Genomic DNA, 17,332 nt, shown 5'->3' with positions numbered 1-17,332 from the left:
ATAGCTACACTGTCCAGTAAAAGGCAGACCAGAAGCCACAGAGGCATAGCTCTGGAGAACGCTTTTCTACTTCTTTTTGATGCAAAAAATTATATGAATGGTACCCCATGAATTTTACATGCAATTTTACAGCTCCTACCGAAAAGGAACTTCTGGACTCATTAGCACTAACACGTAACAGTGGATGCCAAGAGCACACCAGGGTTCAGATGGCCCAAGAACCTGCAGAGCCCACACCACTGCTGCTGGACACATCACTGTGGTATGGGGGTTTGAAAACCCCCATGGAGCAGCTGCTCCACAGTACCTGTTTGACCTGATTTTCATTTCCCATACAAAAAAAGGGCATCTTCCCCTGTCCCTGCCAAGAGCTAAAGCAGCGGCGCAAAACAGCAGCTTTACTCCCAAGATGAATAATGAACAAGGTACAAAATACCAAGACTTTAGTATGTAAATATTTGTCACAGTGCTACTTCCCCAGCTCCCCCATCACGCCCACTACAGAAAGGCACCACAGATGACTCCACACCTCTGATTATTTATTCACCAGAGCTCTGTCCTCAGGCCCCATCTGCTGAGGCTGAGACTGCTGAGCTCTGCGAGCTAATGCACCAGCTGGCTCGCCCGTCCACTCTGTGTGGGCAAAACAAACTCAGAAGGCTATCACTTTCAATCCAAAATATGAAATTTTAATGTGCCCATCCACTCATTTCTTTTTTCTTTTACAGTGTAATAAAGCATCACGGCTCGTTAAGGTGACATTTATGAAGTGACATTTAAACAAAAATTGCTTTTCAAAAAAATGGCCAGACAGGCTCTTTGTTCTGGATGTGAAACACCACCAATTTATTAACCTGTGCAACCTTTTATTAACCGAAAAGAAGAAAAGTTTTGGGGAAAGGGAGGCATTTTATTTAAGAAAATTCCCCACAGGCTTTTCGCAAAGGCTACTTTCAATCCTAGACCTAAACACAAGTGTTCCGATGTGGACAAAGGGCCATTTTTTGTCTACTTAAGTTTTGCAGGACCACAACCAAATCCAGAGAAAATGAAAGCAAGTCATTATACACAGCACTGATACTTTCAGTTAAGGTTAGTTTTCATTTAATGGCTAAATGGCACAGAAATGTCTGCATTAAATCAAGGTTTCATAATTTGTCTTTAATAATAAATGTTTAAAATCAACTCTCAGTACTTGACCAATAGTTTCTCTTTACAGTATCAGTTTCCTAATAAATTAAACATTTAAGCTGTTCTCTAACATTACAATTGCCCAGTACTTGACAAATACAGAGCAGAGAACTGTTTGACAGTCACTATTTTAATCAAACTGGACAATGTTTCTATTCCAAAGTCAGAGGTGGACAGGTGCATGTTTAAACAGATGAGACAGGTGAAAACAACCCAAATTCCTCTTCACTCTTGAATCTGCTGCCTGTCTGTGCCAAAAATGCTAGACTTTGTGATTCACTGCTGAATCGCATTCTTCTGTGGTATGTCAGCAAAAGCTAACTACTCCTGCCTCAGTGCAAACATCAGTCACTTGTGAAGCATGTAATTCACAGAAGAATTCGATTCCACAGTAAATGACAAATACTCCTGTCCTGGATGTCTCTGCATAATAGCAGTACCCAGAGGTTAACTGTTTGCTGGCGCATGTACTGTCTCCCCCCAGTTAAGAAATCCTTTGTAGTGAAAACCTCCATTTTAAGGGGAAGGCCAGCTGCTGAAAACAGCCATTTGTTACAGTGGCTTCTGAAGATAAGAGTCTTTTAGGAAATTATCTTTTTCAAGAGAATTTTCTACTTTTGTTGCCTTACAGACCCTAAAAAAAACCTGAAAAAACACCACCAAAGTTCCTGTGTACACAAAGCTCCTGAGGCTCATGCACACACTGGGATCCACACACATCGCATCTCCATTGCTCCGGAGGATATAAAAAAAATGGCTCTATGGGATATTTTCCTGTTTTACTAAATGTGCTCTCAAAGGCAACTAAAGCAGCTTCTCCTATATATCTGGCTTCCTGATCTTCTGGGAATATCAGTCTGTTTTCAGTTCCCTTAAAAGTCTCTGCAGCCCTCTGTAGTATCGACCAGAAAGAAAAGGAATGTTATGAATGCACCCAGCTATGAAACTTTCAACCAGCATTCCTTGACCCCATTCTTTCTTCTGCTTATGTGTTACCTGATGGAATATAAATCTTTCCATAGGAATGTAGCTATCATTTTTTTTTCTTTTCTTTCTCTCTAGAGGCATAAGCAGGGAAGGAGCAAAATAGATGCTTTTAGTAAGTCAAATTCAAGTCCCTATTCTACCAGATTCAGACCAAAAAGCTATATCCCAGTTCTACTTTTGAGATTGAGTCCTTCTCTAGTACCAAGACAGGAATTGCAAGACTCTTCAGAACTGCTGTGGAAAAACTACAAAGCACCGCCAAAAGACAAATTGTCTCGGAAATAAAATGGAGAACCAGGTGAACTAACTGGATGTTAATTTTTATCAACAGGAAAGCCAAAGAGACAGAACAAAAGAACACAGTGAGTAGAGCTTGAGATAATTATTTAAAGACTTAAGACAACAGGATAAATAGTATGCTACAAGGAGGAAAGAGGACATCAATGCAAAAATATTAGTTAGCCTTTGACCCTAGCAATCACTTTCTTTTCAACCCAAGGGCCCCAAAGCATTGTACTCCAGCTGATGAATGAAACGTCCCCAAAGACTCCAAAAGCTGCCCTTGACTATTGCACTCATTATCTGGCTGCTTAGCTCTTTCATATGAGTTCAAGTTTGTAGTAAGGCAAATGGATTCTTTCAGCTCTGGGTAACACTGAACAACTGGCAGACATCACATTCAAAAGCCCAAGAGGCTGTATTTATGAAGGATCATGGAGGATAAGGAAAGAAAAAGGTATCAAGGAGATCAGAGAGAGATACATATTTAAAGACAGCATTACAAAGAGAAGCTAAACTTCTAATTTTTAATTAGCTTTTTCAAGAGGACTCAGATACTAAATTTGAAACACAATAAAATCCAGAAGCATTCAAGAGCTACCCCAACAGCACCAATGCTAAAATTGATGGAAGACTGAACTTGTGCTTCAGAGGGGAAGTCCATTTGAAAAGCAATGCATTTATTCTGGGGAGTAACAAATATAAGATACCTGTTGCAAAGACTTCTGCCCTCTCAATTCCTTTATCTTCTCTTTGGACATCCTGCAGGAATGCTCCTACAGTGGTCACCACCGGCTTAACAGTGAACTGACAGCGTTCCCTTCTTGTGGGCAGCATAAGAGTTATCACAGGAAGACCATGTCTGTAATCAATAGTTACTTCTGGGGGATAAAAAAAAAAAGAAAACTAAGTAAAAAAGTCATATTGTAGGTTGTGGTTTAATTTAAAACCTGTTTTTAAAACACAGGATGAATTAAGGAAAATTACACAAAACATTCTAGATTTTTAAAATTAATATAGTACTTCTATTTCTGGGAGATATATATAAAACCACATAACTAACATCATCTCACCTGACCCTCACAAAAAAAAATAAAAGCTTGTTGACATTGATGGAAATGGGGAAAATCTGCTGGGAAAGCTTACCATCAGATGGCACCAGTGTGCTGTAAGGTGCTCCTTCCCAGCCCCTCCAAGCTCCAGCGTTCCTCCAAAGCCACACCTGCAGCATGGACACAGGAGAGCTTGCTTTAGAAAGGTCAGGATGCAAGATATATCTGGTTAAAAGCAGTAACCCAGCCTGTCACAGTGATCTGCTTTTATGTGATCTGACAGAGATGTCTAGACGTCTGAAGAAAAAAACCCTCACTTAGCAGTTCTATGTAAAAAATTAAACCATCCTGATAGCACAATCATTGCCAAAGGTATTAAGGTATTACCCACAGATAAACTTTTTGTCTAGTGTGGTTTAACTAACTCAAGGAAATAAAGGAAGGGGAAGGAAAGAAAGGAAAAAAAAATTGCAGTGTTTCTGAAGGGCTTCAAGCAAATACTACAATAAAACCTCTCCTCTCCACCCAAAACAGCCATGGGTATGGTTTCAGTGGTCTGTTACTGCTCAATCATAATCACAAATAAAATATAAGGGACCGAGGTCACTATTCTTTACTTCATAATTATATACCATACACCAAAAGCTAGCCGTTGACATTCATGCTGTTAAAATACAGCTTGCTCAAGTACAGAAGATTTTTTAAATGTTTTAAATAGGAATGGCTGTTGCTGCAACTACCAACACCACCATCCTCTGGTACCACACTGAAGAAGGCACACCCAGATGCAATAAGTATCCTAGATGCCCTGGGACAGGGATGACAGCAGGGTTTTGAACCTGCATAGTTGAGCTCACAACCTTGTCCCTTCCAGAGACACGGGTGAGAACCATCACAACACTTCAACACAGTCATATCACAACACAGAAGACAAACTGCTCTGATTAGACCCATTACTTAAAGCAGTCCAGCCACGCTGTGGAACGTGCGAAACAAAAGTCTTTGCTGCTACAGCGAATCCCCCTGCATAGGGAGGGAACAATTTTATTGCAGTGAGTCCACAAAGCAGGCGTTACTGCCATAAACTAAATGTAACAGGTAGAAGGGAAATCACATCCTTGGCTAAAACGGTTACAAAAATTGTGCATTGGCTGGACCAAGGCCTGGGATTTGAAATATGGTAGTTGGGGGAAGTGGAAAACAATGCAGAGAGAAATGACAAGGACTGATCCTCCCTCTAGTGAGCTTTATAGCTCATCTTTCTGAAGGTAAACACACTTCAGAGTCTGCAAGATAATATCCTTTTACAAGGCAGGAAAACAAAGCTACAAATGCAAGAGGCCCTGCCCATTCAGTATGCCAAACACTGCTCACCAGTTCACATGATTTATTTGTTTTTAAAGAATCACAAGCTTGACTGTTTGGGTAGGAATACCGTACTAGGTTAAATAAAAGAATCATCTGTAAAACAAACCTGTAAAATGATGCTGATGTTGCCCTAGCTTTTTACCTGGAACAAGTGCTTTTCAGGTTTTAAAGAAAATAATTCTAGGAGTTTCCAACACTTAGAAATTTGTGTGTTGTAATCTTCAGGTATCAAAGGCAGTCAGAAACCTCGACAAAATAGCAAAATACCTTAAACACAAGTGCATTAATTCAAAGCAAGGTAGGCATTAGGAGTGCAGGAAAGCTGAATGCCACTCAGGGCTAGGAGACATGCGGTAACTTGTCTATTTCTTCAGCAGAGCAAGAGACTTTCCCTGGAGCAGAGCAGGACTCACAGCCCAGCTCACCAGTTCTCACCCCATTTACAAGGGACACCTACACCCCCAAAACATTTAGTAACACCCAGCCTAGAGTAGGGAGACAACTTTCAACATATGATCTGCTTTTCCACAAAAGAGTCTGAAACATACAGATTAGAACAGTCTGTAGTAAAACTCAATAGCTTTAAATGTAACAGCAAATGTGTCGTTTCTTCAGAGGGATATACAAGGGATAATAAGAAACTAATTTTTTACAGACTCTTGATGTGTAACTTTGCAATCAATATCTGGGTATTGATCATTCAACACGCCCCAGGCAATGGGGCTCCAGCCAGCCTGCATTTGAAGGTTGCTTAATTTCTTTTGTTGTTAATTTGGGTATCTATTTTACTTATGGAAGAAACTATGCATTTAACAATTAATATATATTAAAATATCTAAATATATTTAATATATTAAGTTAAAAATACTTATTAAATTGAACTACATTTATTGAAATAAGATCATTAAAGTAACTCATTCTATTGTTCTTTAGACTTTGACATTACCATTCATGATCCACTGAAAGAATCTCTATATACTGGAGCTTTCTTTTTTCTATTTTAGATTGTCTGTTAATGCAGCCTATTCATTAAAATCATCTGCAAAGAATATGTGAAGTATCAGAAAAGCAAAAGCCACGAGCCACGGAGTTGAAGTGATTTCCAAATAATTAACTCTTTCCATATAAGCTCTAGGTTGATTAACTGGGAAGCATGAAGGGCTGGGTTAATTTTCTCCCTATGTTTCCAGATTTTTATCTCCAGTTCCAGTGAAGTTACTAAACCATTAGCTTGTGCCCTATATCCAAATCATTGTGCCTCTTTTCAGATACTTGCAATGACCCCTATCTAACCACTGGAAAAGAAATGTTAGTCAGCGAGCACCACAGCTAGAAGGAACACAAACTATGGGACCAAAGCAATGAGACTGCCCTCACAGCAACATCAGTGAGAGCTGGAACACGAATATGTAACCTGAACTAACTGTAGCACAACTTTAACTCTGAGATACTGTAAGGAGGACAGCATGCTAACTCTTTTATATGCCATTACGTACACCTCTTGCCTAATTTGTCTAACCATGCAAAGGCTAAAGAAAGCTATTCTACATCTTTCTGCAACTTGAATGCACATGTGGCAGGACTTCTGGATAAAACACCTCCAATACAATCACAGTTACATTCAGCAATCGAGCTGAAAGCTCATGAACAGCATTTAGCTGTGAAACCCCCCTTCTACCTCAGATATATTTGCTTCCTAATGCAGAGTGCCTGGGATCAGCATTCAGCCACAGCACACTACATTTCTTGACTCAGTTCAAGGCATGGACTCTCCAGCAAGTGAAAATTCACAGGAATTTAAGGCATAGAGTGTTAATTGTGATAAAAATAATCCAACATATTCTGTTTTATACCAACTGGCATTTTTTAACAGAAAATATATACCCAGTTTAAAGAAGTACTTCCTCTGTTAAGGGTACCTCCGGTCTCTAACAGCAGAGAAGTTGCCACTGTTAAAGTCTGAGCGGAAATTTCAACAATCTGGTTTCCAGCACAGCTTTAGGGACTACTGTAACAGCATAGCTGAGCTGGAAAACTAAGCAGCCAGACATGAAGAGTGGGAGAGACAGGAACAGAAATACTGCATTTTTCACTTTCGACAGTGGCAAATGACTGAACCTACCTACAGTGCAGTTTCTGGAGTTAGCTGTTCCAAATAAGCAATCTCTTATGATGTTGAGTGACTGTTCCTGCAAATTTCAGCTCAAATTTACTTGTAACCAGTTATGTGTAAGAAGTTGATATCATTATCAGTACATGAGGTGACATGAAAGCCTCTGATCTTCCTCAGCACCATATATGTAAATAGTAACCTCATCAGGAACCATAGCTTCTGTTCTGTAAAGACTGTAATGTGGGTGGAAAGAGAGAGAGCAAGAAATAACAGTATTTGTTATATGAAGATGTGACTTTGAAAAATGAATTCTACAAAAAGATGTCATTAGGACATTTTCTGAGAACACTGAATTATTGCCTTAGTTGGTTTATTTACTTTTGACTTGCCATACCAAAATGTTGTAACAAATCTAAATCAAAATGCAGCCAGCCAACAATCACATATTTGAAATTGTTTTCTTTGCTTATATACATCTTGGAAGGTATGGTAGTTTTCATTTGTTATTTCAGCAGCAAAAATACTGTAACACTTCTTCAACATTTGAGTCCCCATTAATTTGCATTTATTAGTAGAAAGCTGTTTACCCCAGTCAAAAAAGAGTTAGCTCAACTCTGTGTGCCCTCTTCTTGAAGTGCCATGCAATATTACAATTGAAGTATTATATTCCTCCAGCATGAGATTCTGTCAAGACTGCCTCAAGTCAAACTCAGGAGCAGCCTTCACAAAAAATTATGCAGACTGTTACTGTGAATGCTATATACTGGTCTCCAATATTCTCATTTCCTTCTCTCCAAGGTAATGATAAGAATTTGATATAGCAAAGCACAATAAGAAAATGCACTACATTTCAGTAAGTAAAGCTTTTTACCCTTAATTACACTGCAGCAAAACACATTCTAATTAAAACATATCTTGCAGTGTGCTTTTCAATAGTAATATAGTGTTACAGTCTTTCCCTTGGCAGGAGAGGAGAGGTCAGTTATCTCCTGGAGTCCTTGTCCAACACCTGGTACAGCTCCCTCCACACAGCTGCTGAAGGACTGGCGGAACAGAAGGGAGAAAAACCACAGAAGGGAGAACAGAAGGGAGAAAAATGAATTTGAGGGCCTCTCTTTCCCAATGTCACTACATGAGCCAACATCCCCAGTATCCATCATTCTCCTCAGATGCTGATCTTGCCCAGTTTGTGAAGGAGAGGGCAGCAAGACAAGTCACCTCTCTGGATGCTGCTTGCTTGTCTGGAGCAGAAGGAAAACAAGGGCAGGTATGTCTTAGCCACTGTTCAGTGAAGGCATGTACTAGAAACAGCTATTTATATTTTCTATACTGACTTATACGTTTTTCTGCTTAGAGATTCTTGCCATATGAATGACGTTGGCTCCCATCTGATTCTTCAAAGGAAACAGATTAATTAATTATGGACTAACAATCTGTAATTTCAGAATAAACTATCTATGGACATTGCAGAATGGTTTAAAACCAAGGGAAAAGAGGAAAAAAAACCCAGGTGCTGTCACAGTCTACTTAGTTTGCAGATCTTGCACAACCCAAGATTACCAAAATCAGTATTCAGGCCAAGTTTAAAATAAGTACACATAAGGTATTTCCCTCTTTAAAATGAGTCACTAAAGTAATTTTGGAGATATCTGCTGTTAAATTTCTATGCTGTTTTTGTATGCAATCCCACACGATTAGGAAAATAAGACATAAGGAGCTCTAACAACCGCCTACAATCATCTTACAAGTGCCTGTTTGAGCTACAGAAACATCTTCTCTCTCATTAATTTTTTATTTGTCTTTGCTTACACTGAAAGGATTGTCATTGTTTCTACACTGGTCCCAGAACTGATTTAGATGATCATGGAAAAACACCCTCAATGCAAACAGCAGCTTCAACGTACATGCTCAGATTTAGCAACATCTGCTGGAAGCCTAATTAAAGTTCAACAAACAAAATCCCTGCAACAGACATATCACTCATTTTGCCATCACATCCTATACTAATATACCAGTTTCAGTCAGGGAAGATACTTCTGACACATGGGAGCATTCAGGATATATTTCTCTTTCCTAGGCCAATTTTACTTTCCCGAGACACAGCTTTCCTGTCTTGATATGGGCCATGCGCCTTCTCCTCGCTGTTCCACAAGGCACTGTAAGAACTGTACTGCAATATTTACATTTCAATCCTTCAGCTAATTCAAAATCTGTAATACTTTTAACCCCTTCTTCAGAACATTTAAAAAAGTAACCAGCATGTCTCTTCCAGCAAAGCAGTAGTTTCAACATGAGTATGCACGTCCCTGTGACCTTGAAGAAGCAAGAGCAATACAGCAGCCATAACTTTTCTTCAAAACTCATTTGCCTTACAGCACTGTTAAAAACTAATAAAATAAAACAGCCCAAGCAATCAAAATTTTGGTTTCCTGTGCCTGTTGTTCTTTGTGACTTTATCATCCCTGGTGATCTTTCATTTCCTGCCTCTGCTCAGGTTCCAAAAACAGCTGGCACTAGATTTAAGCAGCCAAACACTACCAATGACCAAAATGACAGCTGTGATAAGAAATGCATCGAGGCAACTGGTCACCAAGAACCTCTTTTATGAGGGTCCAGCTGGTCAAATCCACCACTGAAGAAGGTTTTTGCTAAGGAGACTTTCACCTAGCTTCCACTGAGCAAGAGTGCATCTTCCACCTAACTTCTGCTCACTATTCCTTTGTGCTCCCTCACCCACTGCCTGCCCAAACTCTTCCTCCTCACATGCACACCCCACTCCACTCAGCATGTGCATGCAGGGGAGAGAAAACATGCAGCCTCTGCAAGTCATGGATAATTACAGGGGTAAAAGACCCTCTTTGCATTGTGTGTCACCAAGGTTATCTGACTCTCCACCAGGCACCTGCGGATGCAGAGCTCCAAGTATCTAGGGAAGTACCAGGATTTGCATCCGTATCAGTTTTACAAGCCATAAAAACAGATGCTGAAAACACCAACATTTAAAGCAGGCTGAAATTAAGCCTCGCCCTCCTCTATCCAAAAGCATGACTTCAGTAACAGTGATCCCTCACTGCAAAGAAGCAACACCAGAAGTGCTGAGGAGACTGGAAGGATGAACCACCAGCTGACATCATCTGCCTGCAGTGTCTTCTGGGGACTACTCTAAATATACAGATAATCCCTGCTTTCCAAAGCAAGCAGACCTCCAAACAAATGCAAGGACAGACCTAAAATCAAGACAGCTATGCAGACCAAGGGCATTTTTAGGAGCAACACCAAGAACTGTGTCTTATTATTTTATCAAACCTTCTTCTCTTCCTACAAAGAGAAATAGAACTAAAATCTCCTCTGAGTCCAAAGTTTTACAGTATTGGAAATCTCGGGTCTTCATCTGGTTTCAATAAAGCCTGCTTGTCTGAAAGTTGTTGTTCTTCCCAACCTACTTTATTTTCAGAAGGAAAGGTGGGATGCAACACCCAGAAGGAAGTTTACAAATCAGAGAGGGCTAAGAATATGAAAGGGAGGGATTACAGCATGAAAAAGTATTTGTGCTTTATGAAAAACAAGCCTACATTCAAAAGCTCTGCCATCTGCTCCCCAAAACAGTCTAGGTCAAAAGACTAATTTGTCAGCACACACAGGATTTTTAAATTGCCCCACAGAATAGATCTTTGTTCTTGTGCTGTGCCTTTTGGGACAGGCATCCTGATCTGGGAAATGTTGCAGAACTTTAAGGGTAACAAGGTGACTTTGCTTTCAAAAATACACTTACAGTATATTTCATCATATAAGAAAATTAACTTGCTGTACCTTTTCCTACAAGGGTCTTAGAAAGAGTAAAAAAAAAAATTTTGCTCAAACTCACCTTCGCGCACACTTTACAGAACAGCTTGCAATAAGCTGTTTTTCACAGCAACACTTTACTCAAGAAGACAACTTTGAACAAAGTCCCTTATCAGAGGTCTACATAAATATTTTTAAAACCATGAAACTCATGTAAGCAGGCAAGCTTAGACCCATCTATTTGTTTTCTTGAAAGAGAGCTTTGCCGGGAGAAGTAGCTTCAACAGTATTCTTAATAGAAGAGTAGCCACATGAGAGATGCCCAGAAAATCCAACCAGTCTGGCAGGAAACACTGACATGCTGTTGAGGGTGCAAAAGCCCTGTTAGCCCAATAGTTCAGCAAAGGTCCCAATAAGCATGTATGTCCTGGCACTTTATAATTGTGTCCAAGGACTTATCATTCTCATATTATTGTGGAGAGAGGCCTCAACACTGCCATCCCCAAGCAGACACATCAAAGTGTTGTCAGATGTCAAGAAAAAAAAAAATTCTGCCTCATTTTCTGTTTTTCTTTTGGGAGTCTATGTTCCCCTACTGCTGTTCAAGATGCTATTTTGATAAAAAAGCATCAAATGGCTGTGGCTTTGCTGATGCTGTGCACTTCCATGTTTCAGCTGTTGATATCAGTGTTTTAAAAACACACTTTAGCTGAACCAGTGACTCAGTGAACTCGTTTGCAACATTCCTCATCAAATCAATCATTGTCAGATTTTCACCTTCTTCCTGCAGGAGTAAAAGCACAAAGCATACAGAAAGCAATGATATTTTGAGATCAACAACCAATAATGGCTGTGACACACTGAGCTATCACTCTGCCCTTCAGCCTTACTCTGTACAATGTGCCTGCACATTTTACACCTTTCCATAGAGCAGGTAAAGGAAGTAGAAAAAAATGAAGATTTCCTGTAGAGGTTTCCAACGTTTTTTTCTAAGGCTTATTATCACAAGAAAAACAATTACAACCAGTAGATGATGATGAAAGGCTCTGTATACCCTGGATGGTCCAGCACCTGTGTTCTAATGCGCCTGCCGTGCCTCCCAGGGTGCAAGTTAGCAAATCTGCAGGTTAGCTGCTTGCTTTTCACCCCAAAGCCTTTGAACTCCAGCTAATTAAGTGCCCTTCTATTTCTTCTTCCTTTATTAATTCACTCAGGACATGTATGTGAAAGACTGATGCAAGAGACAGGGCAAGAACCTGGATTTTTTAAATGCAATGTCTACCAAGTGTTTTTAGGAACCCCTTTAATGTTAAAGCAAACAAGAATTTAATGACATGCAGAAGAAGTAGCCAGTAGCCAAAAGCTGTTTTTCTCCTCAGGCCTATAGTAACATCAATACAGATGTAGTCATCTGGTCTTCCAACACAAGCAGATTGCTATAATGCAATGATTATAACACAGAATCTCTTACCCTGCTCCACACTTTGGGATACATTTAAATGGAGGTACCATCAATGACAGCAGAATCTCTAGCCTGCAGCACCAACAGAAGTCTCTTTTATGGCAGTAAGTTTTCTCTAAGCTACCTCCAGTAAATCAGCTCACATTGTTAATTAATAAAGTTAAAGCCCAGTTTTGTCCCTAGACTGGCTCCTAATTGAGTGGAAGCATACCATTCTGAGAAAGCATTAGTAAAGGAAAACCCTAATATAAAGTAAATAAATCTCACAGAATGCCCTGTATGTCAGGCTGTCACATTTACAGCCTGTACTCCAAAAAAGCCACAACGCTGTCCTAGAAAATGAATGGTCTGTGGTCACTCTATTTATTCTCCTCACTCCCAACACACACCCAAGACTCTGCCAACAGAAGAAGAGGGGAAAATCCCCATCAGTTAACATCCCACTTCAAGTTAGGATTAACTTGTAGAGTTTTGGACGATCTGGATTTTTCTTTTGCTTTGGTAGTGTGGCTTCCCAGAGGGATAAAACACACAATCACGCTCCATGTCTGTCTACCAAAGTTAGTTTCCACTAAGCTTTAAGATTATTTAATTACACAGCTACCAGCCACTCACAGTCAGAAACGCTTAAGAAGTGATCCAACATCCTACACTGCCTCTACTATTACACAAACCTTTAGCATATGAGTGATGTTCATTTTAAATTAAATATGATTAGAGAGAGGTTACTCAAAAACATCTGCTCATCCCTGGCAGCACACCTGCCACTCCGCACCACCAAAACAAGAGAGAGGAGCAATGCTGTTCAGGAGCAAGGCTGAGCTGTTCCACCTTGGTGTGGAACCAATTAATTGTATACAAATTAATTTACATACAAAATAGTTTTAACATATTATTCTGTGCATATGGACAAAACCACCCAAAATCAAACAAAAAAAATACTTTCCATCTGTTTCTCTCTATCAATGTGGAAAGATTGTCATCTTCCATACAGGTCAGCAGCAGCTTAGCCTCCAGAACATGTCCTGGAGAATTGCAAATAACACCATGCACAGTCTGTGCACCGTGCACACTCACAAAGCCTGAATATTGGCAAGGTAAGAGCATTGCGGGCATCACATTCAGAGGTGTGCCCTTCTTGGAACAATCAAGTTATAACAAAGGTTTTGTCAGGAGAATAGAAAAGATATGCAATCTACAGTGAGAAAATGGCTTTATAAACTGCTTAATGCATTCTTCATCTTTTATTCAATTTTCAGTCATTTTTCCTAGAGTCCTTTTGCAAGTTCTTCCCAATCTAATCTGCCCTCAGACAAGGACAGCACAGGCTGTTCCAAGAGTCTATTATAGGAGTGTATCTTTCTTATCTCAGTAAAGGTACCAATTTTCACATCCATAAAAGCAAAAGAACCAAGCTGACGTATTCTCTGCCATTTGACAGTGCAGCAATTTTCTTCCTGCTGGCAATATAAGCAGGTGAGCTGGAAGGCAGACCAAGTTCAGTCAGACTGAAGACCAGGTTCTGTCTCACTGTCTAGACTTACAAAAGGCATCCACATCCAAGTTTTAAGGTAGGACACTAACCTCAAGGTGTTTCACACCTTGAGGAGCTTAAGCCTGGCATGAAGCACCTTGAAGTTAGGACAGACTTCAACCTCAGTCACACGTGCCTTCCAACTGAGCACCCCAAATCCACATGTACATCATAAAATGTTTTCAGTTTCTGAACTTCAGCTTTACATTGAAGTACAGCTGTAAGACCTTCCGCAGACCATGGAGCCAACCATAACTTGTCATAGTCTGTAATGTGCATCCACTTAATGGCTGGACATGATGATCTCAGAGGTCTTTTCCAACCTAAACAATACTCTGGTTCTATGAGGATGAGATTTAACAAGACCTGTCTCATGGGTTTTGATCTAGCACAGAGCAAGCTGTAGCAATCAGAACTGGGGATTTCCATATGGACCTTTACAGGAATTTGTACTACACTTATCATCTACAACATTTATGTTTAATCAGGGCACGCAGGAGTCATGGGATGAAGAGATTCAGCTGAAAGCATACATTTGTGCATCATGTTTTTACATCAGTGAGATGTACATATATAGCATGCGTATCTTATACACAGCTAATGGCTAGCTGAGGGGAACTGCAGGATGCAAAACAATGGAATATCTAGTTACAAATGCCTATCACAAAGAAAATATTGATGACTTCAGAAGATAAACCAGAGAGCAGAAGACAAACAGCATACAGATGCACCGGTACCCCTCAGTATGACAGAGTGACACAAAACCACTAGCAGTATCTGAATTCTTTTTTTTCTCCTCACATTTAAAATGCCATGAATAAAACTTACTTTTTTAGCCAAGGTTGAAACCTCAAGCCAACAGGTACACAAATTAATTTGTTCCAGTAGTGTCTAAATATATATATATACATATAAATTAATGTCAACAACCACACACACACACACACACAAAAAAATCAATCCATGTCTTTGCAGTAATAAAAACTGAATATAATCAAATATCTGATTTGATCAGCTAAACAACACACGAGGACAGCAAAGAACTCTGGTTGTTGTTCGTTTTTATCTTCCCGTTTTTATTCTTATCACAATACATTATTACTGTTCATATCTTTCCAGTACACATGCAGCCAAGACTATCACCTTATTTAAACTCCCTCCACTATTTCAGCTCAGGGTTCTTACAAGCAACCAAAGCACAGAAAGGCAGGGACACTTATTCCCACAGAAACATAGTGGTTCGGGGGAGGCAGAACAGAGAAATGCAGAGTAACGTGCACATCAGAAAGGAGCTGAGCAGCGCCCAACCAGCACAACTGGTGCTCGATTCCCACATCTCTGCAGTGCACACCGGGTTGTTATATGGCAGAGTCCACGTCTTCTGCACGATTAAGTAACTTATTGTCTCACCAGAAAATACACCTCTGGCATCTAAACACAAGCCTAGATTCCAGGGAGAAGTTTTGTTAGTGTTGGCTGTCTAACAAGACAAACTGCCTAAATTCTTCCTTTGTTTAGCCCTGTGCATATTTTGACACAGAGCATTTCCATACATTACCGTTAACTGAAACTTCATATTGGTAATTGCATTGTATGCAAAGGAGAAGCAGAAGAACCTTAAGTTTTTTGTTTGGTTTAGGGAGTTTTTGCTATCCTGGTCAGGTATTAAATATAGCTGGGCAATCAAAACAACAACAGCACAGATCAGAAAACACGCCCTGAGATATTAAGGCCAGAATGGACCAGTAAGGTTGATCCTATCTGATGTGCTGCACAAAACTCTCAGTCCGTTGAAACACCTTTTCTCCAGCCCAAACCCCAGAAGATTTAGAAGATTTTAATATAGGGATGTTGTGGATCCTCTGTAAGTCAGAGATGACAATTATAAGCTAACATAACCAAAAATACCCAGGTGCTATATTTCTCTTCAATGGGTTGAGCCAGTTAATCTGTGTAGAGTTTAACTTGCTTAGATTAACGCTCTCCAGCCTCAGAAATGTCTCTCCTTTGTAGGTACCTGCACACTACATGAAGCTACTTAGATCTTCAGGTTTCTGCTGTAAAATATTTCTTTTCCTCTGAAAACAATTCTTGTAGTTTCTTTCAAGAAAACTCTCCGGTTTTCTCCCCATCCTCACCTGCCCCTAAATCTTTTGACTACAACCTCATGTTCAAATACAGCCACTACAATCCTGCTGCTTTACAGGATGTACTCTGTCATTTACATTCTCTGTTTCCAGATCATGGACCTTATTTCTTATGTCCTATAATTTCTTTCCTTTTTTTTTTTCAAACTGTAATCAAATAACACTACTGGGTTACAGCTTACCGGAAAACCTTGGACTTTTTACTGCACCTCAATCCCCCATATCTTGAAACCCGAGTATCTTAAATGGAAATAATGAGACTTGCCCTAACTTCTACTAGGCTTTGCATATTATAAGGGATGAAAAGGAATCAACTTCAGCAAGCACCTACAGTCTCCTACCACTGACCTCTCCATTAATCAGCAAAATAAACTGTAAAACATATTGTTTAGGTAACTTGTACATCTTACCAGTAATTGTACTTTGCTCTAGATGCTCAGGATACTAAAAAGATCAGCAGGTAAGAGTTCTTACACAGCCACCCCATGGCATCATTGCATTCGCAGTTAATTTTGTGTTCTCACTTTATTGCCATCCTATTTATGAATTAAAGATATTTACATTTTAGTAGGTATTACTAACTGGTATGGCTGGTAGCTCAGTTAAGCCTTACTTATTCCCACCTCTGGTTTGCCAAACTTCAGAATTTAAAATGGATTACTGTACCTTTCACAGCGCCAGAGATACTCCTTGTATAAAAAGGAGAAAGACAGCTTTCAAGTGAATGACAAGGACTTCAAGAATATAAATTAAAGATGAAATGCAATAGACACAACAGTGAAAGGTTTCACACAACACAAGCATAATGACTGCTCAAGAATCCCCTGCAACCAGAAAAAAAAAAAAGGGTTTTTTCCTTTCTTATGGCCAAGCTAACCTGCCATATCACACTTCCGTTACATTATGTGTGATTACCTATTTCCTTATAAAACTGCACCTAGTCAGAGCCCAGCCTTTGTCAAATGGTAAATAGCTAAAATGCTTTCCTTTCAGTTTTGAAATCCCAAGCTGCCAAGCCACAGGCAATTTCCAAGGTAATCAGTAAAATGTCTCTAGCATCATAATTTTTAAAAAATTCTCACTTTTTTTTCATAATTAATGCCCTACAAGTAAGACCAGAGCATTCACATGTACATGAAACAGGTTCAAAAGTTTCTAAGTTCTAAGGGACTTAATGACTCAATTATTTTTCCAAGGAAAGGGAGGCAAAGTCTAAAGTTAAGTGTAAGATTCTTAAGATTAAAGACTCTGTGAGATTAAAGCAACAAATCAAAGTAGTAGTTATTATCCAGAGCTTCATGTTAACTGCCAAAGGTAAATGACAGGTCACACTGTAGAGACCCATGCTCCTAGTCTGCCTAGAGTCAAGATAAGCACCCCAAGCCCATAGCTATGGGAAAATAATATCGCAAGCAC

At 39.6% G+C, this 17,332-nt stretch overlaps 1 protein-coding gene across 2 annotated transcripts in view; it reads right to left on the bottom strand.

Annotated features, from left to right (window-relative positions):
- The window catches only part of MCUB (mitochondrial calcium uniporter dominant negative subunit beta), a 49,045-nt gene that overhangs the window by 4,648 nt on the left and 27,065 nt on the right, over positions 1-17,332 (bottom strand). For both annotated transcript variants that reach the window (XM_039379903.1, XM_027736468.2), the window contains exons 2-3: positions 3,604-3,679; positions 3,168-3,338 (exon numbers count right to left, since the gene is read on the bottom strand). In XM_039379903.1, the coding sequence (XP_039235837.1) occupies positions 3,168-3,338; positions 3,604-3,679 (247 nt within the window). The remainder of the gene's footprint in view (positions 1-3,167; positions 3,339-3,603; positions 3,680-17,332) is intronic.

This window comes from Pipra filicauda, unplaced genomic scaffold, assembly GCF_003945595.2.
Source record: "Pipra filicauda isolate LSUMZ 115617 unplaced genomic scaffold, ASM394559v2 scaffold17_size4572894_pilon, whole genome shotgun sequence".
NCBI classification, from domain to species: domain Eukaryota; kingdom Metazoa; phylum Chordata; class Aves; order Passeriformes; family Pipridae; genus Pipra; species Pipra filicauda.
The sequence above is the reverse complement of the archived record's forward strand: the minus strand, read 5'-3'. Positions and strand labels throughout refer to the sequence as shown.